The 27,968-nt window shown below is 44.4% G+C and overlaps 1 protein-coding gene across 4 annotated transcripts in view; it reads left to right on the top strand.

The window, feature by feature from the left end:
- Positions 1–27,968, top strand: part of sema5ba (sema domain, seven thrombospondin repeats (type 1 and type 1-like), transmembrane domain (TM) and short cytoplasmic domain, (semaphorin) 5Ba) — a 541,923-nt gene that overhangs the window by 439,892 nt on the left and 74,063 nt on the right. For all 4 annotated transcript variants that reach the window (XM_063051327.1, XM_063051326.1, XM_063051325.1 and 1 more), the window contains 2 exons: positions 10,041–10,184; positions 24,859–25,006. In XM_063051327.1, coding sequence (XP_062907397.1) covers positions 10,041–10,184; positions 24,859–25,006 — 292 coding nt within the window. The remainder of the gene's footprint in view (positions 1–10,040; positions 10,185–24,858; positions 25,007–27,968) is intronic.

Raw genomic sequence — 27,968 nt, 5'->3', positions numbered from 1 at the left:
GTCTGGTCATTAATTATGTCGCTGTGATGGATTGTTGTCAATAAGTCGTCTTGCATCTATTGTACAACAACAACTACTAAAACTTTCATTCTTTTTAGATCCAATTACAGCAACTTCCCTTTGTTAAACCATGGCCTCTGTTATTTGGTGGTCTCTGGTCTGGGGAAGATACAAAATCCCACTCTATCTACACTCCGTGGCCAGTTTATTGTGTACCTCTTGTACCTAGTAAAGTGGTCACTGAGTGTATGTTCATGGTCAGATGAACTAAATGAGTATTTTGCATCAGTCTTCGCTATGGAAGACACTAGCAGTGTGTCAGATGTTGAAAGGTGTGAGGGAAGAGAAGTGAGTGCAGTTACTATTACAAGGGAGAAGGTGCTCAAAAAGCTGAAAGAACTAAGGGTACACAAGTCACCCAGACCAGATGAACTGCACCCTAGGGTTCTGAAAGAGGTAGCAGTAGAGGCTGTGGATGATCTTTCAAAAATCAATAGACTCTGGCCTGGTGCCAGAGGACTGGAAAATTGCAAATGTCACTCCACTCTTCAAGAAAGGAGGAAGACAGCAGAAAGGAAATTATAGGCCAGTTAGCCTGAACTCAGTGGTTGGGAAGATGATGGAGTCAGTTGTTAAGGATGAGGTTATGGAGTGCTTGGCGACACAGGACAAGGTAGGACAAAGTCAGCATGGTCTCCTTAAGGGAAAATCTTGCCTGATGGAACTGTTAGAATTCTTTGAGGGGATTACAAGTAGGATAGATAAAGGGGCTGTAGTGGATATTGTATATTTGGACTTTCAGAAGGCCTTCGACAAGGTGCCACACATGAGGCTGCTTACCAAGTTAAGAGCCCATGGTATTATAGGAAAGTTACTGACATGGCTAGAGCATTGACTGATTGATAAGAGGCAGCGAGTGGGAGTAAAAGGATCCTTTTCTGGTTGGTTGCCAGTGACTAGTGGTGTTTCACAGGGGTTGGTGTTGGGACCGCTTCTTTTTATGCTGTATATCAATAGATGGTTCTGTTGCCAAGTTTGCAGATGATACGAAGATTGGTGGAAGGGCAGGTACTGTTGAGGAAACAGGAAGGCTACAGAAGAATATAGACAGATTAGGAGAATGGGCAAGAAAGTGGCAAATGAAATATAAGGTTGGAAAATGCTTGGTCATACACTTTGGTAGTAGAAATAAATGTGCAAACTATTTTCTAAGTGGGGAGAAAATCCAAAAATCTGAGATGCAGAGGGACTTGGGAGTCCTTGTGCAGATCACCCTGAAGGTTAACTTGCAGGTAGAGTCAATGGTGAGGAAGGCAAATGTAATGTTAGCATTTATTTCAAGAGGTCTAGAATACAAGAGCAGGGACGTGATGTTGAGGCTTTATAAGGCATTGATGAGGCCTCACCTGAGTATCTTGAGCTTGATAGGTTCCTGAATGGACATGGCATCAAAGGTTACAGGGAGAAGGCTGGGGAGTGGGGCTGAGGAGGGGAGAAAGGATCAGCCATGATTGAATGGCGCAGCAGACTTGATGGGCCAAATGGCCTAATTCTTCACCTATGTTTTATGTTCTTATGGTCTTGTGCTGCTGCAGCCCATCCATTTCAAGGTTCAATGTTTAGAGATGCCCTTCTGCACTACATTGTTGTAATCCACGGTTATTTGAGGTACTGTCACCTTCCTGAAAGTTTGAACCTTTCACATTAACAAGGTATTTTCACCCACAGAGCTGTGGCTCATTATATGAACTTTGTTTTACATATCATTCTCTGTAAACTCTAGAGACTGTTGTGTGTGAAAATTCCAGAAGACCATCAGCTTCTGAAATACTCAACCCATGCCATCCGACACCAACAAACATTCCACGATCAAAGTCACTTAGATCACGTTTCTTCCCCATTCTGATTTTTGGTCTGAACAACAACTGAATCTCTTGACCAGTCTGCATGCTTTTATACACTGAGTTGCTGCCACGTGATTAGCCAATTAGATATTTGCATTAACAAGCAGGTGTACAGGTATACCTGATATAGTGGTCATTGTGTATTTTGCCAATCTACTGCTTCCAATAGCCTAATCAATAATAATGCGTAGGAATAAGGAAACAATTGAAAGAAAGAGATTACGAGATATTTAAGGAAGGGAAGTATCTAAGCTGGATATGGGGAACACATGACAAGGCAAAATGCTCTAGAGTGGTTTAAATTAGCAGAGGGTAGTGGAATTACTTGGACACATGGAACAACTTTACAGAGGCAAAAGTTGGTTTGGGGTGAATGAAGATCAATACATTGGGGCCAGAATGATTTTTGCTAAGCAGAAGCTACTGATAGCTGTGAGACTAAAAATCAAGTCTTTATTTTAGGTGCTTAACTTAAATGAGGAAGTGATGTTGGGAATATTTGGAATTATCAGAGGTGAATTCTCACTAGATATAGCCTGAGGGGCTTTAAATTCAATGCACCCTCAATGTCAATCTGTAAGTGAGAATAAGAGTGCTGGCTCGCTGCGTCATGCTTTTTGGATAGTTGAACTCTGGAATACACTGTCTGAGAAGATGGTGCAGGCAGGTACTCTCTCACATCTCGGAAGCATCTGGTCGAGCACATAAATTGCAAGGACTGAATAGAATATGGACCAAGTGCTGGTTATTGGGGTTAGTATGGGTGGATGCAAAATAGTAGCAGCAGGATCACTGGAGTTGAGTGTCATTCAGGATGTGAGAGTGAATCCCCTTAATGGAAAATGCCTGTGTGTGACTTTGTTTAACAGATCTGCACAGGTTGGGGTTAGGGTCCAGTGGCGTGGAGTGCAAGGTGACTGGGAACCCTTCCTCTGCCTTCACTGCCATTGTAATCTGCCATCTCCACTGTTGAGGTTTTGGTTGGATTGCTCTTTCTCTGAAACTTAATCTTACTGTCATGGGTGACTCTACTAGGGGCTAAACTCCGGAAACCATTGCATCTTGGGATCACAGGAAGTCACAAGCCTCTTTGCCATGACAGGTTAATAATCCTCAGAGAAGAAGGGTACAACTGCTGGATGAACTCAGCATCTGTGGAGGGAAGTGATCAGTTGATATTTTAGGTCAAGACCCATCATCTGTTCTCTAGTGTGTATTTGGTGGTTAGCTTGGACATTGTGGACTGGAGAGCCTGTTCCTGTGTTGTTCCTTAGGCCAGCGGAAGTTGCCACAAGAGTAGAGATATTAACAGCACACACAAAATGCTGGAGGAACTCGGCAGGTCAGACAGCATCTGTGGAGGGAACTAAACAGTTGATACCTTGGGCCGAGACCCTTCATCAGGAATAGGGACATTGCCTCGTGTGAAGTATAGTGTCCCACTGCTAAGAGTACAATGAGATGTCTCAACTGAGAAACCAAGCACTGGTGATAAATGCAAGGCATTCTGCAGATGTTGCAACTCTTGAGCCACACACACAAAATGCTTTAGGAACTCAGCAGGTCAGGTGGCATCTATGGAGGGGAATAAACAGTCAATGTTTTGGACCACTAAGTCCTGATGAAGGGTCACAGCCTGAAACATCAACTGTTTATTTCCCTGACAGACCTGCTGAGTTTCTCCAGTATTTTGTGTGTGCTGCTCACAGGTAGGCAGGGTGTTGAAGAGGCACTTGGCACACTGGCCTTTATCATCAGGCCAGCGAGTATAGGAGTTGGGGTATTATGTTGCAATAGTACAAGATGGTGGAGAGGTCGCTCCTGGAATATTGTGAATAATTTTGGTTACCTTGTTATAGAAAAGATACCATTAAGCTAAAAAAAACTGCAGGGCAGATTTACGAAGATGTTGGCAGGACGTGAGGGCCTGAGTTGTAGGAAGGGTTGCCAACTGTCCCGTATTAGCCGGGACATCCCGTATTAGCCGGGACATCCCGTATTAGCCGGGACATCCCGTATTAGCCGGGACATCCCGTATATTGGGCTAAATTGGTTTGTCCCATACGGGGCCGCCCTTGTCCCGTATTTCCCCCGCTAAGGTAGAGCATTCCTATGAAATCATTTGTAAGCCGAAATGGCGTAAAGCGAAGAAGCAATTACCATTAATTTATATGGGAAAATTTTTTGAGTGTTCCCAGACCCAAAAAATAACCTACCAAATCATACCAAATAACACATAAAACCTAAAATAACACTAACATATAGTAAAAGCAGGAATGATATGATAAATACACAGCCTATATAAAGTAGAAATAATGTATGTACAGTGTAGTTTCACTTACCAGAATTGGGAACATTAAGCCAAAACCGAGAAGCATGTCAGGCATGCGCACACAGGTGCCCGCGCAAGGCTTCATGGTCATGGTAGTCTTTCTCAGGGTAAATACAAGTGTCTCGTATTTGACTGCTACTTTTGTCCCTTATTTGGGAGTGAGAGAGTTGGCAACCCCATTTGTAGGGAGAAATTGAACAGGCTAGGATCTTATTCCTTGGAGCACAGAAGACAAGGGATGTGATCTTACAAAGAGGAATATATCATGAGGGACATAGATAGGGTGAATACACTCAGTTCCCCCCCCCCGCCCCCAAAAGTTTGGAAATCAAGAACTAGAGGACATATAAAATGCTGGAGGAGCTGAGTTCCTCTAGCGTTTTGTCTGTGTTGATTGGACTGTCCCAGCCTGGTCAACAGAGGGGAGAAAATAAAATGAGACAGGGATAGAATATCCTCATTATCGAGCACATGGCTTCAGTGAAAGAAGAGAGAAAAATAAACACCAGGTGGTTTTCATTCTGAATTGAAATGTTTTCTGTCTGTAACAAGCTCAGCGGACACCTTCAATTAAGTCTGTACCATGCATCTGCTGACAATTATGGCTGATGTCAATCATATTACATTTATCACCAGTAACCAAAATAAGTTAAGGGACTTGTAAAAAAAATGTTAATTGCTGTAACAGCCAATGAAATCCTCACATATCTTTTGCTGCTGAGTTTCATCCTTAGCCAACAGAACACTGGGAATTTGTGTGCACAATAGCCTCCTTGCGCCCCTGCTCCCTCCCCCCACTGTTTCCTGCATGAAAGAGTGTTCAGCCCCACAGCCTTCCTCTCTTTGGCACAGGCAGAATAGAGCCTTGCACTGGCTGGGAGCGACATCTCGCTGGTGAAGCTCTCAGTAATCCTGTCAGGTGTGCATTCAGCAAATTGGCATCTATTCTCTAGATGGTGATTGATAATCTGTCACAAGCACAGACATCAAAGGGAAATTGTGTGTGCAGCTTTTGGAGGGTTTGCTCAGGATGATTATTCAGTCTTCTGTTTGACGTGTAGAGGCAGGCTCCATCAGCAAGAGGGAGAGGAGCCCAATTAGTGAGCCCATTGCTGCAGAGGGAATGAAAGAACCTGCACTTAGTTGCAACTTTGGGGTATTCAATAATGTTTTGCAGCCAATTACCTGAGCAGCAAGGCTGATCAATACCTCTATGCATTAATCCAACCCACACCCCCCACCACGACTTTATCATTTCCTGTTAGAGTCACCCTATGTACAGACACCCCTGTGCCTAGCATCAATTTATAGACATACAATCAATCTATGTGTATTTAAATTTATTAGTCATAAAGAAGTAGGCCCTTCAACCCATCTAGTCCATGCTAAAACCACTTAATCTGCTTGGTCCCATCAACCTGTGCCAGCACCATAGCTCTCCACACCCCTACCATCCATGTACCTATCCAAACTTCTCTAAAATGTTGAAGTTGATCTTGAATGCATCACTTGCACTGGCAGCTAATTCCACTCTCTCTCAACCCTCTGAGTGAAGAAGTTTCTCCTCATGTTCCCCTTAAACTTTTCAATTTCACCCTTAACCCAGGATCTATGGTTATAGTCTCACCCAACCTCAGTGGAAAAAGCCTTCTTGCATTATCGTGCTTCTTGCATTGCCTACCTATACCCCTCATAATCTTAGCAACATAGAAACATAGGAAACCTACAGCACAATACATGCACTTTGGCCCACAAAGCTGTGCTGAACATGTACCTAAGCTCCATGTATTCATCCAGGAGTCTCTTAAAAGACCCTATCATTTCCGCCTCCACTGCCACCACTAGCAGCCCATTCCACGCACTCACCACTCTCTGCATAAAAAATCTACCCCTGACATCTCCACTGTACCTACTTCCAAGCTTGAAAATATGCCTTCTTATGCTACATACATCAAAGTTGCTGGTGAACGCAGCAGGCCAAGCAGCATCTATAGGAAGAGGCGCAGTCGACGTTTCAGGCCGAGACCCTTCGTCAGGACTAACTCTTATGCTATCCATTTCAGCCCTGGGAAAAAGCCTCTGACTATCCATGCCTCTCATTATATTGTACACCTCTATCAGGTCACCTCTCATCCTCCGTCGCTGCAAGGAGAAAAGGCCGAGTTCACACAACCTATTCTCATAAGGCATGCTCCCCAATCCAGGCAACATCGTTGTAAATCTCCTCTGCACTCTTTCTGTGGTTTCCACGTCCTTCCTGTAGTGAGGTGACCAGAACTGAGCACAGTACTCCAAGTGGTGTCTGACCAGGGTCCTATATAGCTGCAACATTACCTCTCGGCTCTTAAACTCAGTCACAGGATTGATGAATGCCAAAGCACTGTATGCCTTCTTAATCTCAAAGTCAACCTACGTAGCAGCTTTGAGTGTCCTATGGACTCGGATCCCAAAATCCCTTTGATCCTCCACACTGCCAGGAGTCTTGCCATTAATGCTATATTCTGCCACCATATTTGACCTACCAGAATGATCCACCTCACACTTATCTAGGTCGAACTCCAACTGCCACTTCTCAGCCCAGTTTTGCATCCTACAATGTCCCGCTGTAACCTCTGACAACCCTCCACACTATCCACAACACCTCCAACCTTTGTGTCATCAGCAAATTTACCAACCCATCCCTCCACTTCCTCATCCAGGACATTTATAAAATCACAGAGATCCCTGAGACACACCACCAGTCACTGGCCTCCATGCAGAATATGACTGGTCTACAACCAATCTTTGCCTTCTGTGGGCAAGCCAGTTCTGGATCCACAAAGCAATGTCCCCTTGGATCCCATGCTTCCTTACTTTCTCAATAATCCTTGCATGGGGTACCTTGTCAAAAGCCTTGTTGAAATCCATTTACACTACATCTATGGCTCTACCTTCATCAATGTGTTTAGTCACATCCTCAAAAAATTCAATCAGGCTCGTAAGGCACAACCTGCCTTTGACAAAGCCATGCTGACTATTCCTAATCATATTATGCCTCTCCAAATGTTTATAAATCCTGCCTCTCAGGATCTTCTCTATCAATTTACCAGCTACTGAATTAAGACCCACTGGTTTATAATTTCCTGGGCTATCCCTACTCCCTTTCTTGAATAAGGGAACAACATCTGCAACCCTCCAATCATCCGGAACCTTTCCAGTCCTCATTGATGATGCAAAGATCATTGCCAGAGGCTTAGCAATCTCTTCCCTTGCCTGGGTCCCGATGACTTATCCAACTTGATGCTTTCCAAAAGCTCCAGCATATCCTCTTCCTTAATATTTACATGCTCAAGCTTTTCAGTCTGCTTAAGTCATCCCTACATCCTGACCTGGATCTGGGCCGTACCCTCCAAATATCCGGACCTTCCTCTCAGCCTTTTTTTGCACGGTCTTACTTCCCATTTTCCTATTTTCTATTTATGATTTATAATTTAAATTTTTAATATTTATTATCGATTTGTAATCCAGGGAGCGGGAAGCGCAGAATCAAATATCGCTGTGATGATTGTACGTTCTAGTATCAATTGTTTGGCGACAATAAAGTATAAAGTACAATCACCAAGATCCTTTTCCATAGTGAATACTAAAGCCAAGTATTCATTAAGTACCTCTGCTGTCTTCTCTGGTTCCATACATACTTTTCCACTGTCATACTTGATTGCTCCTATTCTCTCACGTCTTATCCTCTTGCTCTTCATATACTTGTAGAATGCCTTGGGGTTTTCCTTAATCCTGTCCGCCAAGGCCTTCTCATGGCCCCTTCTGGCTCTCCTTGTTTCAATCTTAAGCTCCTTCCTGCTAGCCTTATAATCTTCTAGATCTCTATCACTACGTAATTTTTTTGAACCTTTCGTAAGCTCTTCTTTTCTTCTTGACTGGATACAACAGACTCAGTACACCATGGTTCCTGTACCCCACCATCCTTTCCCTGTCTCACTGGAACATATCTATGCAGAACCCCACGCAAATATCCCCTGAACATTTGCCACATCTTGTATACCTCAATCAAATATCCTCTGAATCATCTAAGGAATACAGTGCTAACCTTTCAGTCTTTCCTTATAACTCAGTTCCTCCAGCAACAGGTTTGTAAATTTTCTGTGTACTCTTTCAACCTTGTTCACAACTTTCCTGTAGGTAGGTGACCAAAATTGTGCACAATACTCCAAACTAGGATTCACCAATGTCTTTTGCAACTTCAACATAACATCCTATCTCCAGTATTCAGTACTTTGATTTATGAAAGTCAATGTGCCAAAAGCTTTCTTTACAACCTTATGTATCTGTGAAGCCACTTTTAATATATTGTGGACCTGTGTTCTCAGACCCATTTGTTCTAGCACACTCCTCAGTAGGCTGCAGTTCACTGTGTAAGACCTACTCTGACTGGTCCTACTGAAGTGCAAAATGTTACCCTTGTCTGCATTAAATTCTATCTGCCATTATTGGTGTTCTTTAAAATTATGTTCCTTATCTTACTGTGTTCTTTTGTGCTGCACTTGATGCAGAGTAACAAGTATTCTCTTTTATTGTGTACTGAAAATGACATTAAACAATCTAGAATCTTGAACCTTTAGAATTGTAGCAATTGCTTTGATTTGGGGAATCTGGTGGCCACTTTTGTGTATAGAAAGGCCCCACTAATCGACATTTTGACATTGTGCAGAGCGGAGAGGAAATTTTTCCTGAGATACAGGCCCTGTCTGCTGCTGGTGTTGACGATTTAAAGACGAGCTTTATTTGCCACATGAACATCGAAGCATCAGTGAAATGTGTCATTTCCGACAATGACCAACACCGTCTGAGAATGTGCTGGAGGAAGCCCACAATTTGGTCACACTTCTGCTGCCAGTGTAGCACGTCCACATGCCAAAGTAGCTAACACTTACTAACCTGAAGATGAGGCTTCATTCATTGTTTTGCCATATCATGCTGGGTAAATAAGTCAGACAAAAAGAGAGCAAAATTGTGAGGTTCTGACGAAAGGTCTTGCCCTGAACCATCAAATTATTCACTTCTGTAGATGTTGCCTGACCTGCTGAGTTACTCCAGCATTTTGTGTGTGTTTCCCTGGATTTCCAGCATCTGCAGTATCTGGATTTTAATCCTGTGTTTAAAATAGTGAGATGGTGTTCATGGGTTCATGGACCATTCAAAAATCTGATGGCGAAGGAGGAAAGGCTGTTCCTAAAACACTGAGTATACATCCTCAAACTCCTCTTCCCTGATGGTAGTAACGAGGAGAGGGCATATCCTGGATGGTGAGGAGCTTTAATGATGGAAGCTAACTTCGTGACACACCACCTTTTGAAGATGTCCCTGATGGTGGAGAAGCGTGTTCCTGTAATGGAACTGGCTGAGTTGACAGACTCTTGTGGTCCTGTGCATTGGAGCCTCCCACCAGGCACTGATGCAGCCAGTGAGAGTGCTCTCTACAGTACATCTGTAGAAATTTACCAGAGTTAAACGTATGTCCTCCAGTACAAGACATTTCAACTTGGGGAAAAAAGATACTGGCTCTCCACTCTGTGTTTCTCATAATTGTATAAGCTTCCATCAGATCTCCTCTTGGCCTCCACCACAACAGAGAAAACAACACAAATTTTCCTTATAGCTTGTGCTCTCTAACAACGTCTTGCTGAACCTCCTCTGTACCCTTCCAAAGCTATTGTGTGGGTGTGTGTTTACATGTGTATCCTCAAATTTTCACTGAAGCTCCTCAGACCTAATGATGACCTTTCTGTGCTCTTGTGCTTTCTCTAAAGAAATGGAGGTTGGACGTCCTGGGCGTCCTGGGCTCCGTGCAGTACCACCTGTGGAATTGGATTCCAGGTACGCCAGCGTTCCTGCAGCAATCCCACACCACGCTATGGAGGACGAGTGTGTGTCGGACAAAGCCGGGAAGAGCGGTAAGGTTTACAAATTCTGAGAGGGAGGGAGGGAGGGAGGGAGAGAGAGAGAGAGAGAGAGAGAGAGAGAGAGAGAGGGGGAGAAGAAAAGAGGGGAAAAGAAGGAAAGAAAGGGGATGAGAGGGAGCAGTGACTGAAGGAAGAAGGGATAAGAGAATTTGGGAGAGGAGAGATAGAATCAATAGAATGGATGGAATGAGATGGGAGAGAGGGCAGAGCGAGAGAGAGAGGAGAATGGAAGAGGAGGAGGGGGAGAGAGGTGGAAATGGGGAGAGATGGAGTGGTGAGAAGTTACAAAAAAGGAAGAAATAAGGGAAAGAGAGATTCAGAGGATAAAGAGAAAGGCTAGGTGAGGAAGGACAGGGGAAGATAAGATTTGAGACAGAGTGGGCAGAGGAAAAAGACAGTCGCTCAATCGCATTAATTGTTCCTTTCAATAGTTCTTGTTCACTGCTGATTTAGGTGAGTGAACATAATTCATATCTGTGTCTTGCCATGGAACTGTGCCCATGGCCTTCACCCAGAGAACTGACTGATAGTCTGATAATGCACAATCAGCAGATTGGAGCTAAGAACTGCTTGAACACTCCCCGGGTTACTGCTGGTCTGACCATATTGGAATTGAAATTGGTTTATTATTGTCACATGCACCAGTAAAAGCTTGTCTTGCATACTGTTCATACATCAGATCAAATCGTTACAACAGTACAATAACAGAATGCAGAATAAAGTGCAACAGCTGCAGAGAAAGTGCTATGCAGACAAACAATGAGTGCAAGATCATAATGAGGTAGACTGTGAGGTCAAGAGTACATTTTATTGGACTAGGTTCTATAACAGCTAAAGAAGCCTGGTGGGGCGTGGCTTCAGTATCTTGTTCCCACTGGGAAATGGGAGAATGGTGAATGTCCAGTGTGGACGGGGTCTCTGATTGTGTTGGCTGCTCTACTGAGGCAGTGAGAAGTATGTAGGCAGAGTTTGTGGAGCAGGGCTGCTTCTGAGATATGTTTTGCTGTGTTCACAATCCTGCAGTTTCTTGCAGTCTCGTGCTTATAGATAGGATGCTTTCTCAGTAGTCAGGGACTTACCTACCAAATTCCTTTAGCTTCCTGAGGAAGTACAGGTGTTAGTGTGCTTTTCTGGCCTTGGACCAGGTGATGTTCTCTCCTAGGAACCTGAAACTTTCAACCCTCTCCACCTCAACACAGGAGCATGTGAACCACCTTACCCTTTTGAAGTCAATGACCAGCTCTAATGTTTTGGTGGCATCGTTGTTGGCATGATACAATTTCTCTAAGCTCCTTCCTGTACTCCAACTCATCATTATTTGAGAAACAGCCCACCATGATGTTGTTATCTGTAGACTTGTAGATGGATTTAGAGCAGATTCTGGCCACACAATTTTGCATGTACAGAGAGTAGGGTGGGGGGGGGGCTGAAGATGCAACTTGTGAGGCATCAGAATTTAGATTAATCATGTTGGAGATGTTGCTGCCACTGGAGGCCAGAGTATGTGTGCTTGTGAGATGGGAATGGTGGTAAATGTTTGAATAATGTATCACGTACCCCGTGACAAGTTAAAGAACCAGCAGAAATGGAAAACACTTTGGAGTCCAGTATTGCTACTAACTGATGGTATTTATTAGTAACTACGCAATACAGTAATATAAATGCAGATATATCAAACAGGTTAGCAATGATTATATATAAGTGTGGAAATATATGAAAATCAAACTTCGAGTCTAGGGGTAAATAGATAGTCTTACGATGGTAAGTAAAGTTCAGTTCAGTTCATGGTATTGAGTTGAGTGATGATGGAGAGAGAGATAGAGAGGGAGAGATTTTATTCTTCAGGTGAGCTGACGCTGTCGATCTTCCTGTTGTCCTCCGAAATCCTTGAGAAGTCAGCGACTGTGACCACAACAAAGGAGACCGTTCTTCTGTGGTGGAATTATCAACCCAGGCGAGGGTTGGACACACAAACAACTCCCCACCGGTCACTCCCTTTTCACTCTGCGAGAGCCACTGATCAATCCACCTGATCGATCCTCCAAACCCCACTTTTTCTGTGGGCACAACAAAGCTCATTCAGTGTCCAAAACCGTGTGGCTCCAGTACTATCATCCGACCTTCTATTTATCTCCCTGTGCTGAATACCAACTGTCTCTCAAACAGCTCCTCCCTTCTCTTTCTGTAAGAATACAGAAGCTGAAAGCAGTGTCCTTCTAAAAATGTAAACATGCTGCAGAAAACCCATAACATCATCCAAAGCTGTCTTCATCTCCCTCTCTCTCTTAAAAACAAGATGTCGGCGTTGGGTATTTGGTATTGGTATTTGATCCTCCACAATATTCCATGTAGGAATTTAAACTGGAGGTGGCAGGTTTTTTTCTTAACAAGGTCGAGTTGTGAGCTCGACATCAACCTGGCACGGATGGAGAGCACGCTCAGGAGCAGTCTGTCACTGGATCGAACTCGGGAACCTCTGTTCTTGAGCCTGGTGCTGATCTCACTGTGCCACCAGCCAACCTGGTCTCTCTTTCTTTTTTCAAAAACACAGTTCATAGGGGTAATTCAGGACCCCGTCACAAATGTAAGTGGAGGCTGATGTAAGATGGCAGTGTGTTTGTACAGAGTGGTCTTTACGGGGTTAACCAAAGGTGTTATTGTCTACTTTCAATGTCTTTTTTATGACTGCAAGATATTGTTGGACATTAAGAACTTCAAGTACTGCAGGTCTATGCCATAAGCAAGTTGCTGATTGGTGGAAGAGCTGTAGGAGATGGACTTGGTATGGACCCCCTGTTGCATCGGAGTTGATGTGCAATGTACCAGCGGGTGATTGTCCTAATCATTTTTCTTGTGATCACAAGATCTTGTTGGATATTGATAATGTGGAATACTGCAAGTCTGGTTCACTGGTTTATCGGCAGGACCAACGGGGGGAGCTGCGTGTCATTAATTGTAGCATGGACTGGGCTTCCAGCCATGGTGTTGCCTGTTTACAGCTGCCCAGGAGAGAGACATCAGAATTGGTGCCCAGAGGTGCTGGTGTCAGTGCTGCCCCCCAGTGTTCACTGGTGGAAGGCAAGCTGGATTTCATTCATCTGCAGACTGCTGCGGGCTCAGTCTTACCAGCAACATTCACGGACTCGGGGACTTGGGCTATATTTTTTTTATGTGACTGCATGTTTACTGCTATCTTATATGGGCTATATGTGCCTTATGCTGTGTATGACTGTTGGTACTGTGTCCTGCACCTTGGCCCCAGAGGAATCCTGTTTTGTTTGGCTGTATTCATGTGTGGTTAAATGATGACCAAACTTGAACTTGAACTTGTGAAATCAAGGCTCTGAACCACAGATGAAAATAGTAGAACTAAAGTCATTTACAGCAACAAGTGCGTAAAAAGGGCCTGAAGGATCATTGGGGATCTGAGTCACCCCAACCACAAACTGTTCCAGCTGCTACCATCTGGGAAACAGTACTGCAGCATAAAAACCAGAACCAACAGGCTCCGGGACAACTTCTTCCACCAGACCATCAAACTGATTAATTCATGCTGATACAATTGTATTTCTAAGCTATATTGATTGTTCTGTTGTATATCATACTGTACATACTGTGTGTGTGTGTGTGTGTGTGTGTGTGTGTGTGTGTGTGGCCTCCATCGGTCGTGGTCGACCATGGGTACTGCGTCCCTGGTAGTCACTGGTTTGTCGAGCAGCCTCGACTGTGGCTATTGAGGCTGATCCTGGAACGGCAGACTCTGTCACAGTTGCTGCATGTGTAGGGCGTTGTGGAATTGTTGTCTGCTGTCCGCTGTGCTCTCCATTTAGCTCTCCGCTCCTCAAACTGACTCAGGATCACTCTTTCTCCTCGCTCTAGGTGTTGCTGAAGAGTACCTCGCCATTTGTTGTGATCATCTGCTGTATCCTCCCAGCACTCTGTGCTGATTTTTAAGGCTTTCATGTTGCACTTGCAGAGCTCCTTGAAGTGAAGCTGTGGTCTACCAATGTTCCTCTTGCCTGTTCATAGTCATAGTCATACTTTATTGATCCTGGGGGAAATTGGTTTTCATTACAGTTGTGCCATAAATAATAAATAGTAATAAAACCATAAATAGTTAAATAGTAATATGTTAATTATTTATGCAGGAAATAAGTCCAGGACCAGCCTATTGGCTCAGGATGTCTGACCCTCCAAGGGAGGAGTTGTAAAGTTTGATGGCCACAGGCAAGAATGACTTCATATGACGCTCTGTGCTGCTTCTCGGTGGAATGAGTCTGGCTGAATGTACTCCTGTGCCCAATCAGTACATTATGTAGTGGATGGGAGACGTTGTCCAAGATGGCATGCAACTTGGACAGCATCCTCTTTTCAGACACCACCATCAGAGAGTCCAGTTCCATCCCCACAACATCACTGGTCTTACGAATGAGTTTGTTGATTCTGTTGCTAGTTCTCTGTAGAGGATGTCTTTTGGCTGTCTACTATCCTTCATACGATGGATGTGGCCCAGCCAGCGCAGTCTGCGTTGTCTTGAAAGTGAAAAGTCGAGCGCGGGTGAGGACCTCAGAGTTTGGGACTTTGTCTCTCTAGGTGATACCGAGGATGCGGTGAAGGTTGCGCAGGTGAAAACTATTGAGTTTCCTCTCCTGCTTGGAGTAGATGGTCTAAGTCTGGCTACCATACAGGAGGGTGCTGCTAACGCATGCATTGTACACAGCAGGCTTGGTCTTTGTAGCGAGTTTTGGATTCTTCCAGACCTGCGAGGAGAGTCAAGCAAGGATCGATGCTGCTTTACTGCTGATACACCTATTGATTTCAGCATCAAGGGAGAGAGTGTCACTAATGTTTGACCCCAAGTATGTGAACATCTAGACCGTAATTGTCAATGGTAATGACTGGTGTCTCCACCATGTCCAGGCAAGGACATTTGTTTTCTTTGATTACAAATTACTATAATTTGCATATTGCACATTCAGACGGAGAAGTAATGTAAATATTTTTACTCATATGGAGATGTAATGTAGAGATTTTTACTCCTTATATTTGTGAAGGAAGCAAGTAATAAAGTCAATTCAGATCAATTGTAGCAAGTGCTCGGAATACTCACAGGTTAGGCAAAGCCCAAGGAAGGGAGTGAACATTTCATGTCCATCAACCCTCATCCTTGAAGCACAATAGCACTGTTTCTCTCGCCACAGATGCTGGCTGACTTACAAGGTACCTGGAGAATTTTTCTCGGAGTATTTTAGATTTGCAGCAATATTGCTTCAAACATAGAACAGTAAGAGAACAGAAGCTTTGTCCGACAATACCCACAGTATAATGCCAAATAAAATTAATCACATGTGATCCATATCCCCATAATTCTCTGTATATTTATGTGTGGATCTAAATGATTTTTGAATGCCACTGTTGAGCCTGTTTCGACCTCCAACCCTGGCAGCATATTCTAGGTGCCTACACTTCTTTGTAAAAAACACTTATACCACACTTCTTCAAATTTTCCCCCTCTCACCTTAAAGCTATGACCTGTAGAATATGACAGTTCCAACCTGTGAAAGACTCTATCTCCCCTTATCCACCAATACTGTTAACATAGGAACATAGAAAACATACAGCACAATACAGGCCCTTGGCCCACAAAGCTGTGCCAAACATGTGCCTACCTTAGAACTACCTAGGCTTTACCCATAGCCCTCTATTTTTCTAAGCTCCACATAGCCATCCAGGATTCTCTGAAAAGACGCTATCGTTTCCGCCTCCATCACCATTGCTGGCAGCCCATTCCATGCACTCACCACTCTTTATGTAAAAAACTCACCCCTGACACCTCCTCTGTACCTACTTAAATTGGGCAGAAGAAGCATTTGACGGAAGAAGAGCATTTGATATCTTTGGGTCTATATTCAAAGGAGGAATCTCTGGTGAATCTGAGGAATTCTTGCCACAAACAGTTATGGACCTTTAAGACGATAAGACATTGGAACAGAATTAGGTAATTTGTCCCATTGAATCTGCTCCACCATTCAATCGTGGATGATTAATTTTTCCTCTTAACCCCATTCTTCTACGTTCTCCCCGTAACCTTTGACACCCTGATTAATCAATAACCTAGCAACCTCCACTTTAAATATACTCAATGACTTGGCCTCCATAGCTGCCTGGGGCTATTAATTCCACAGATTCACCACCCTCTGGCTAAAGAAATTCCTTCTCATCTCTTAGAATGAAGATGCCCTCAAATCAGATGCTGTGCCCTCTGGTCGTAGACTCACCCACTATAAGAAACATCCTTTCCACATCCACGCTATCTAGGCCTTTCAATATTCAATAGGTTTCAATGAGACCCCCCTTCATTCTTCTAAACTCCAATGAGTATAGGCCCAGAGCCTCCTCTTGTGAACCTCCTCTGGGCCCTCTCCAATGCCAGCACACCTTTTCTTTCAAAACAAGAGGCCAAGTCATTGGGTGTATTTAGACCGGGGGCTCCCCAACCTTTCTTGCACTGTGGACCAGTTTAATATTGACAATATTCTTGTGGACCGGCCGATGGGGGGTGGGGGTGGGTGTTAATCACGACCGGAATATAGATGATAAGTCAGCTATAAGTCACTTATAAGTAGCTAATACACTCAATTTTGTTTCTAAAAGGGTTTATCTAATGAATTTAATATTAAACACACAGCGCATATTTTCCTCCCATGAATGCAGTGATAAGTCAATTATAAGTCACTTATAAGTCAACAGCATCATAACATTTTAAGTAATGTTTGGATATTAAACACACAGCACATATTTTCTCCATATGAACATATAAAATTATTGCAACACACCAATATCGCTGAATCAGTGGGAGCCCTGGGCTTGTTTCCCTGCAGCAAGACGGTCCCATCGAGGGGTGATGGGAGACAGCGATACTTGAAGGGGGTTCCTTATGTCCAGTCTATTCTACAATTTAGTTTTCGTTGCATTCATTGCAGAGATATGTTGGAAATGGTAGCAACGTTTTCAGTGCTTTCATGGCTATCTCAGGATATTCTGCCTTGACTTTGATCCAGAAAGCCGGCAGAGATGTTATGTCGAACATACTTTTCAGCCCACCGTCATTTGCAAGCTCGAGGAGTTGATCTTCTTCCCGCGCTGACGTGGATGATTCACCAGGGACATTCACAAATGCATCACGGACCCATTCCTTTGTACGTCTTGGGTCATTTACAGTTGGGAAGTAACTCTCAAATTCTGGCGACAGCGAAGTTAGGTGATCAGGCACCAGTTGTGAGTAGGATGGTGCAGCCTCAGTTTCTCCTAAAATTCCAGATAATGTTGGGAACATGTCAAATATGCCCCTGTCCACTTGCCATCCCCACAGTTCCAGTTTGGCTTTGAAAGCAGACACTTTATCTGCCAAATTGAAAACAGTTGTCATTCTCCCCTGAAGTGACAAATTGAGTTCATTGAGCAGATTGAAGATGTCACACAGATAAGCCAGTTTTGCTATCCACTCCTCGTCACTGAGGTGTGCTGCCAGTGATTACTTTTTTCCTGAAAGAAATCTCTGTAGCTGCTTTCTTAACTCAAAAACCCTGGCCAGGGCTCTCCCCCTTGATAGCCACCTGACTTCAGTGTGTAAGGGAAGGCGTTTGTGGTCTGCATCCATTTCCTCACAAAGCTGCTCAAACAGATGTGAGTTAAGGGCTTTTGCTTTGATGTGATTGATAACTTCAACAACATCACTCAATATGCTGTTAAGATCAGCTGACATTTTTCGGCTAGCCAGCATTTCCCTGTGTATGACAGTGTGTAGACTGGCATTCAGGAGCAATCTCTTTGACTCGGGTAGTGAAACCAGACAACCGTCCAGTCGTAGCTGCAGCCCCGTCTGTGCATATTCCAACACAGAATGACCAGTCCTGTTTGCCTGATATGTTGTCATTCAAATACTTGAATAGTTCTGCCCCAGTTGTGTTAGTTGGCAGCGGCAGTGCACACAACATATCCTCGTGCATATCGTTTTGAAATATATATTGCACATAAACCAGCAGTATTGCCTTGTTGTCGACATTCATAGACTCGTCGACCTGGATAGCATACCATGGTGACTCGTTAAGCCGTTCCAACAGCTGTGCTTCGATGTCCTCCGCTACGTCATTGATTCTCCTTGAAACTGTGGTAGCTGAAAGAGAAACCTGTGCCCTCTTGTTAGCTGCAGCTTCTCCCAACAGTTCACGGCACATGTCCTTGGCAGCAGGCAGAATCAATTCTTCACCAACAGCGAAAGGCTCCTTAGCCTTAGCAATACGGCTAGCCACTAAGCACGATGCTCTCAGAGCAACAGCATTTGTGGAGGTGGTGGCTCTCAGCACTTGCTTCTGTCCCGCTTGCTCATGTTTTTTCCGCTCAGAAAACTCAACGGGTTTGTCTTTAAGTGCAGGGTGCTTGGACTCAAGGTGCCGAAACAGTTTTGAGGGCTTCATTGCCTCATTAGACAGCTTGTCTCCACATATCACACACAGGGGGCTTGGAGCATGCGAGTCATCGGTCGCAATAAAGCCATATTTTATGTACGACTCGTCGTATTTTCTGTTGAAGGAAGCTTTCGTTTTTTTCTGCAGTACCGGCCTCTGCTGTCTCTGCATTATCATCATCGTCAGGCCATTTATGTCCCCTACCACCTCTTCCAAAGAAACTCTCAATCGACGTTTGTTTTTTACTCATCGAGTAGTTGTAGGTTATACCGACTGATGACCTCGCGTGGGTAATGACCTCACGTGCGTTCAAGTTCAACAGCGGGCATGACAGGGAATGAGGAAAGGTGCAGCTGACTCACATCATTTCATATCACCAAATCGTATCGTTTCCTCGTGGCCTGGTAGCACGTGCTTTGCGGCCCGGTACCGGTCTGCAGCCCGCTGGTTGGGGACCGCTGATTTAGACCATAAGCCCAAAAGACAAAGGAGCAAGATTAGGCCATCTGGCCCATCCAGTCTGCTCCACCATTCAATCATGGCCGATCCTTTTTTCTCCTCCTCAACCCCAGTTCCCGGTCTTCTCCCAGTAACCTTTGATGCCATGTCCAATCAAGAACCTATCAACCTCTTCCCTAAATACACCCAACGACCTGGCCTCCACAGCTGCATGTGGCAACAAATTTCACAATTTCACCATCCTTTGGTTAAAGAAATTTCTCCACCTCTCTGTTTATCCTAAGGGTGTGCCCTGCTGTCCTAGACTCTCCCACCATGGGAAACAGCCTTTCCACATCTTCTCTGTCTAGGTCTTTCAACATTCGAAAGGTTTCAATGAGATCCCCCATCATCCTTCTGAATTCTAGCGAGTACAGACCCAGAGCCATCAAATGTTCCTTGTATGATAACCCTTTCATTCCTGAAATCATCCTTGTAAACCTCCTCTGGACCCTTTCCCATGCCAGCACATCTTTCTAAGGTGAGGGGCCCAAAACTGTTCACAATACTTAAGGTGAAGCCTCAGCAGTGCCATATAAAGCCTCAGCATCACATCCTTGCTCTTGTATTCTAGACCTCTTGAAATGAATGCTAACATGGCATTTGCCTTCCTTACCACCGACTGACCTGCAAGTTAACCTTCAGGGTGTTCTGCACAAGGACTCCCAAGTCCCTTTGCATCTCAGATTCCTGGATTTTGTGCCCGTTTAGAAATTAGTCTGCACCTTTATTTCTACTACCAAAGTACATGACCATGCATTTTCCATCATTATATTTCATTTGCCACTTTCTTGCCCATTCTCCTAAACTATCTAAGTCCTTCTGCAGCCTTCCTGTTTCCCCAACACTACCTGCCCCTCCACCAATCTTCGTATCATCTGTGAACTTGGCAACAAAGCCATCTATTCCATCATCTAAATCATTGATATACAGCATAAAAAGAAGCTGTCCCAACACCAACCCCTGCAAAACACCATTAGTCACTGGCAGCCAACCAGAAAAGGATCCTTTTATTCCCACTCGCTGCCTCCTGCCAATCAGCCACTGCTCTAACCATGTTCGTAACTTTCGTGTAAGGCAGAGAATGATAGGATCTTGATTGGTAAGGGGGTTAAGGATCACAGAGTGAAATTGGGAGAATGGGGTTGAAAAACAGAATCATCCATGAGTGGATGGTGGTACAAACTCTATGTCCTGAATGGCCTAATTTTGCCCTCATGGAGCAGTGGCTAATCGGATATCAGAAGCTTGAGAAGACATAGCTCATTCAGGTCCACTAATTGAGCAGAAAATGTAGCAACTCATAGCAGTTTAGTATTTGAGCAGCAGCCAGTCAGCATTGGGGACTGATTGGCAAAAACAAGTTAAAGTAAGGTATGGGCAAGTGGAGGGGCCATCATTGGAGTGGTCAGAGTTAGAGTGGGGATTTTGAAGCTTTAGCTCTTCGAGGCCTCAGCAAGGAGAAGCAAAAAAATCTGTAGGTGGAATTGTGGGGAATTTCTCTCCCCCCCCCCCACAAGTTATTGTTTTTCCTTCTTTGTATTTGCTCAGTTAGAACAGTAGAGATGCCATGCAGGATAGTAGAATGCTCCTGTTGAGGGATGTGGGAAGGCAGGGAGACCTCCAGTGTCTCTGATGTGTTCACTTGCGAGAATTGGATTACGCACGGGGGAAGGGTGGTTAAAATAGAGTTTCAGGGGGATGGCAACCAGAGTGCCAGAACAGATAGTGGAGGTTGAGGAGTCAGATGTTAAGACCTCAGACAAAGTCAGGAATCAAAAGATTGAGCATGAAGCAACTAATGTTCTGAGCTGTGTATATTTCAATGTAAGAAATATTGTAGGAAAGGCAGATGAGCTTAGGGCGTGGATCAGCACATGGAATTATATTTTATTGCCATTGGTGAGACTTGGTGCAGGAGGGGAAGACTGACATCTCAATGTTGTGGTGTTTTAGATGCAACAGAGTGGGAGGGATAAGGGGTGTAGGGGTGGTTTTGCTAGTCAGGGAAAATATCACAGCAGTGCTCCATCAGAACAGACTTGAAAAATCATCTATTGAGGGTTTCTGTATGGAACTGAGGTATATGAAAGGTATGACCACATTAATGGGGCTATATTATAGACCAATAGTCCGCAGGATTTAGAGAAACAAATTTGTAAAGAGATTGCCGTCTGCTGCAATAAACATAAGATAGTTATAGTAGGTGATTTTAACTTTTTACATATTGACTGGGGCTCCCGTACTGTAAAAGGACTAGATGGGATAGAGTTTGTCAAATGTGTTCACAAAAATTTCCTTAATCATATTGTAGAAGTCCGGACGAGAGAGTGTGCAATACTTTATGTTCTGTAAGGGAATGCAAAAAGGCAGGAGACAGAAGTTTGTATATGGGAATGCTTTGCATCCAGTGATTACAATGCCATAATTTTCAATGTAAATGTGCAAAAAGATAGGTCTGGTCCATGGTTGAGATTCTAAATTGGAGAACAGCCAACTTTAATGGTATCACAAATGGCAAGTTGAATTGGGACAGTTCGTTTTCTGGTAAAGATATACATGTCTTCAGAAATGAAATTTTGAGAGTGCAAAGCTTATATGTGCCTGTCAGAATAAAAGGTAAAGATAACAGGTGTAAGGAATCTTGGTGTTCAAGAGATATTGATGCCCCGGTTAAGAGAGAAAACGAAGGTGCATAGCAGGTATAGGCAGATTGGAACCAATGAGGTAATTATGGAGTACCAGAAATAAGACCATAAGACATGGGAGCAGAATTAAGCCATTCAGCCCATCGAGTCTGCTCCACCATTCCATCATGGCTAATCCCAGATCCAACTCAACCTATTGTTCACTGTGTAAGACTTACCTTGGTTGGTCCTACCGAATTGGAACACCTTATACTTGTCTGCATTAAATTACATCTGCCATTTTTTCAGTCCATTTTTCCAGCTGGTCCAGGTCCCACTGCAAGCTCTGATAGTCTTCCTTGCTATCCACCACGCCCCCAATCTTGGTGTCATCCTCAAATCTGTTATCCACATTATCAACCAGATTGTTAACATAGATGACATACAACAAAGGACCAGATCCCTGCAGCACACCACTAGTTACAGGCCTCCAGTCAGTGAGGCAACCTTCTACTACCACTCTCTGGCTTCTCCCACAAAGCCAATGTCCAATCAAATTTACTACCTCATCCTAAATGCCGAGTGATTGTGCCTTCTTGACCAATCTCCCATGTGGGGCCTTGTCAAATGTCTTGCTAAAGTCCATGCAGACAATGTTCGCTGCCTTGCCTTCATCAACTTTACTGGTAACTTCCTCGAAAACCTCCATAAGATTGGTTAGGCACTATTTATCATGTACATTTTTATAGGATTTGCCTCATCTTCTATATTGCAAGGAATAAAGACCTGTCCAAGCCAACCTCTCCCTATAAATCCAGCCCTCTAGTCTTGGCAACATCCTTGTAAAGCGTTTCTGCGCTCTTTCCAGTTTAACCAGATCTTTCCTATTACAAGGTGACTAAGTTGTACTCCATACTCTGTGCAGCTTCACCAATGGTATATATGACTGCAACGTAATGTCCTGACTCCTAAGCTCAGTGCCCTGACCAACGAAGGCCAGCATGCCAAACATCTTTTTTTGACCTTCCTGTCTACCTGTGATGCTGCTTCAGATTCAGATAACTTATCATACACTTGCATTAACAACCAACATAACATAAGAATGTGCTGAATGAAGCCCGCTAATGTGACCATGTATACAGGTGCCAACATAACATGCCCACAATGTTCAGCAGGCCACCTACAGGCCTCTGGGTCTCCAGCAGACTCGCAGATCCTGTGCTTTGGCCATCAGGCCATGACTTCCAGACTTCCAATCTACCTTGAGCTTCAATATTTGGTATCGACCCCAAGCACCCTGAATTCCAGTCCCTTAACTCCGGACTTGTCAGTGACAGGACCCGAAACTCCAGGCCTTGAATTCCGTATTCCGGGTGCATTAAAGAATCCTTTATGACCTCACTGGTTTAAAATGCTTTAAAGATCGTTTAATCATCACACAGACATGGGCTAAATTAGGTGTCCAGAAAGTGGAAACCACTCTTATTAACCCAAATGATGTCGAGGTCACCACTGCTGCAGGAACTCACCTAATCTCAGCTTCTCAGTGTATAGAACAGCACATGGGGAGTGAAGCATACATTAATCTTCAGCCCTGGACTGATGATCTGCAACTACGAGATCAAATCCCAGGGCCTCTGGGGAATCTGAATTCAATTAGTTAAATGATGTGGAGGTAAAATTGAGTAAAGTAGCTTTGGATTGTCATTAAAACCCCACTAAGCACAGAGGAACATCTGGAGAAATTTCTGAAACAGAGATGGTGCTCAGTATTCGGTGTCGGAGGCTGATCAGAGCTCGAAGTTTTTGGATGACTCAGAGACGGATTGTGGTCGGGCATGGCGGGGAGAGTTTTTCTTCCTTCTCCCGTCTGCGTGAGATGTGGGACATTTGAGAGACTTTGAACTTTTACTGTGCTCATGGACTTCTTCATCAAGTTATGGTACTGTTGCACTGTTGTAACTATATGTTATAATTATGTGGTTTTGTCAGTTTTTTCAGTCTTGGTCTGTCCTGTGTTTTGTGGTATCACACCGGAGGAAGTATTGTATCATTTCTTAATGCATGCATTACTAAATGACAATAAAAGAGGACTGCGTGTCTTCATAATCTAATATATTAGTGTTCTTCAGAGAAGAAAGTCTGCAATCTTCCCATGGATATGTGAGACAATGCAGAATGGGATCGAGTCTACACCATCCTCTGAAGGTTATTTTATTTTATTTAAGGATACAGCAGAAACAGGCCTTTCCAGCCCAACACTCCTGCACCAGCCATTACACTCATGTGAATAATTAACCTACTAACCTGTATGTCTTTGGAATGTGGGAGGAAACCAGAGCACCCAGAGGAAACCCATGCAGTCACAGGGAGAACGTACAGATGGTGGAAGTGAACATGGTTTGCTGGCACCAGTAGCTTTATGCTAACTGTGCCACTCCAAATGGTCCAGAGAGATAGTTTGCAGGACCATAAATGCTGTGGAGTTGCTGTGGAGTCATAGTCTGAATCATTTATTATCACTTACTCCCATGACATGAGATTTGTTCTTTTGTGGCAAAGGCATAAAATCACTATAAATTACAAAATAAATAAATAGTGCAAAAAAAAGGAATATGGGCTCATGGATCATTGTAAAATCTGATGGCTGAGGGAAAGAAGCTGTGCGTCTTCAGGCTCCTGTACCTCCTCCCTGATGGTAATAAGGAGATAGGGCAGAAATCGCTAATACGAAGGGGCATAATTTTTAAGGTGGTTGGAGGAAAATATAAGGGGTGGGGTGCCAGAGACTAGTTTTTATGCAGAGTGGTGAGTACGTGAAATGCCCTGCCAGGGGTAGTTGTACAGGCAGATATTTTAGGGCATTTAAAAAACTCATGGAGGAAAGGTTAGATTGCTCTTAGAGTAGGTTAAAAGTTCAGCACAACATCATGGGCCAAAGGGCCTGTACTGTGCGGTAATAGCCCATGTTCCAAACTAAATTAGAAGCTAAGCCATTGTTAGGATCCATGAGATTTATGGGAACCAAGGTTTAAAAATGCAATTTGTAAAATCAGTCTCCTTCCTTTTCAGGTTTTGCAATGAGAACACTGCCTGTCCTTCGCCCATCTTCTGGTCCATTTGGGGCCCCTGGACCAAGTGCAGTGCTGACTGTGGTGGAGGGATGCACCTGAGACAGAGGACCTGCCAAAATGGGAATACCTGCCCAGGTTGTGCAGTGGTATGTAGCAAGCACCTCCTCAGTGGAAAGTGTTCAATCCATCATTGTCCAGCCACATCCTCACCAATCCCATCTCCTGAATTGTCGGAGCTGCCACCTCAGCTGTTGGGACAATAGTCTACAGAAAGCAAGGCCGTAGACTGGGTGCCAGGAGTAGCCAGCAAGAAAATGGACTAAGATATTGGTTGAGGAAGTAAAATCACCATCTCGCTAGGACCTTTCAACATGTCCAATTGCTCTAATAGAAACATAGAAAACCTACAGCACAATACAGGCCCTTCGGCCCACAAAGTTGTGCCGAACATGTCCCTACCTTAGAAATTACTAGGGTTACCCATAGCCCTCTATTTTTCTAAGCTCTATGTACCTACCCAGAAGTCTCTTAAAAGACCCGATCATATCCGCCTCCACCACCGTTGCTGGCAGCCCATTCCACACACTCACCACTCTCTGCATAAAAAACTTACGCCTGACATCTCCTCTGTACCTACTCCCAAGCACCTTAAACCTGTGCCCTCTTGTGGCAGCCATTTCAGCCCTGGGAAAAAGCCTCTGACTATCCACACGATCAATGCCTCTCATCATCTTGTACACCTCTGTCAGGTCACCTCTCATCCTCCGTCACTCCAAGAAGAAAAGGCCGAGTTCACTCAACCTGTTTTCATAAGACATGCTCCCCAATCCAGGCAACATCCTTGTAAGTCTCCTTTGCACCCTTTCTATGGTTTCCACATCCTTCCTGTAGTGAGGCGGCCAGAACTGAAGTACATTCGAAGAGTAGTGATGTATAATCTATTTTGTAGGGCAAACTTGATGTACATTTAAGGCAGGGAATAAAAGGTTCTTGATTAGTAAGGGAGTTTAGGGTTATAAGGAGTAGATGAGAGGCATCCCCTTCTCACAATTCCTTCGTCTCCGCCATATCTGCTCTCAGGATGAGGCTTTTCATTCCAGGATGAAGGAGATGTCCTCCTTTTTTAAAGAAAGGGGCTTCCCTTCCTCCACTATCAACTGCTCTTAAACGTATCTCCCCCATTTCACGCACATCTGCTCTCACTCCATCCTCCCACCACCCCACTAGGAATAGGGTTCCCCTGGTCCTCACCTACCACCCCACCAGCCTCCGGGTCCAACATATAATTCTCCGTAACTTCCGCCACCTCCAACGGGATCCCACCACTCAGCACATCTTTCCCTCCCCCCTCCCCCGCTTTCTGCAGGGATCGCTCCGTACGCGACTCCCTTGTCCATTCCCCCCGCCCCCCCATCCCTCCCCACTGATCTCCCTCCTGGCACTTATCCTTGTAAGCGGTCCTCCCTCACTACCATTCAAGGCCCCAGACCGTCCTTCCAGGCGAAGCAACGCTTCACCTGTGAGTCGGCTAGTATGATATACTGTGTCCGGTGCTCCTGATATGGCCTTCTCTATATTGGCGAGACCCGACGCAGACTGGGAGATCGTTTTGCTGAACACCTATACTCTGTCTGCCAGAGAAAGCAGAATCTTCCAGTGGCCACATATTTTAATTCCACGTCCCATTCCCATTCTGATATGTCTATCTACGGCCTCCTCTACTGTTAAGATGAAGCCACATTCAGGTTGGAGGAACAACACCTTATATTCCATCTGGGTAGCCTCTAACCTGATGGCATGAACATTGACTTCTCAAACTTCTGCTAATGCCCCACCTCCCCCTCGTACCCCATCCATTATTTATTTATATACACACATTCTTTTTCTCCCTCTATCGCTCTGACTATACCCCTTGCCCATCCTCTGGGTTCCCCCCCCCCGCCTTTTCTTTCTCCCTAGGCCTCCTGTCCCATGATCCTCTCGTATCCCTTTTGCCAATCAACTGTCCAGCTCTTGGCTCCATCCCTCCCCCTCCTGTCTTCTCTCATTTTGGATCTCCCCTTCCCCCTCCCACTTTCAAATCTCTTACTAACTCTTCTTTCAGTTAGTCCTGATGAAGGGTCTTAGCCCGAAACGTCAACTGTACCTCTTCCTAGAGATGCTGCCTGGCCTGCTGCGTTCACCAGCAACTTTTATGTCTGTTGCTTGAAAAAATATCTGTCATGATTGAATGGTGGAGCAGACTAAATGGGCAAATGGCCTAATTCAGCTTCTATATCTTATGGTCTTACATCGGCAGCAAAAGGGTCTTTTGTTGTAAGAGATAAAGCATGGTAACAAGCCCTTCCAATGCCCAGTTGCACCCATGTGACCCAATAACCAATTAGATTTTACGTCTTTGGAAGGTGGAAGGAAACCAGAACAAACCTACATGGTCACAGGGGAAAACCTAAGGACTCCTTACAGACAGTGGCAGGAATTGAACTTGCGCTGTAATAGAGTTATGCCAACTGGTACAGTATGGTTGGCTGGATACCTTCCTTGTGGTGAGATGGGACATGTAAACCTATCTCCCTCTATTTTAATTTAGAACATGGAGCATTACATCACAGTACAGGCCCTGAAGCCCACCATGTTGTGTTGATCTTCTAACCTACTCTAAGAGCTCCCTCCTCCCTCCCCCTCCCCTTCTCTCTATGTCTATCTCTCTTTCTCTCTCTGTATCTCTCTCTCTGTCTCTCTTTTTCTGTCCATACACTTTCAGGAACAGGTCAGCTATCCTATCATTGCAGTTGGCTCTTGTTTATGTTTGTTGGACAAAGCCCTACACTTCTCATGGGCTTGACAACGTCTCCCCTCCCAGCTGAGAACTCTGTCTGTTACTGGTCCAATCCCATGGAACTGTAAGAGATACCTTGACTTCCATTTCATAGGAGCTAATCATCCTTTTGCAGGCAAATCTGTGATGGATTTTTATATCCAAACCTGACCCAAAAGGCTTTAAGTTTGGAATTTTGGCCTTTATTCACCTAAAGTAAGAATGATGTGATTTAAGGAAGAAAATACAGAGAAGTCAGGTCGCAAATCATGCCCGGAAATGCCCGGATA

Source organism: Mobula hypostoma, chromosome 6, assembly GCF_963921235.1.
Source record: "Mobula hypostoma chromosome 6, sMobHyp1.1, whole genome shotgun sequence".
NCBI classification, from domain to species: Eukaryota; Metazoa; Chordata; class Chondrichthyes; order Myliobatiformes; family Myliobatidae; genus Mobula; species Mobula hypostoma.
Note: the sequence above shows the minus strand (reverse complement) of the source record. Positions and strands in the feature narration are given on the sequence as shown.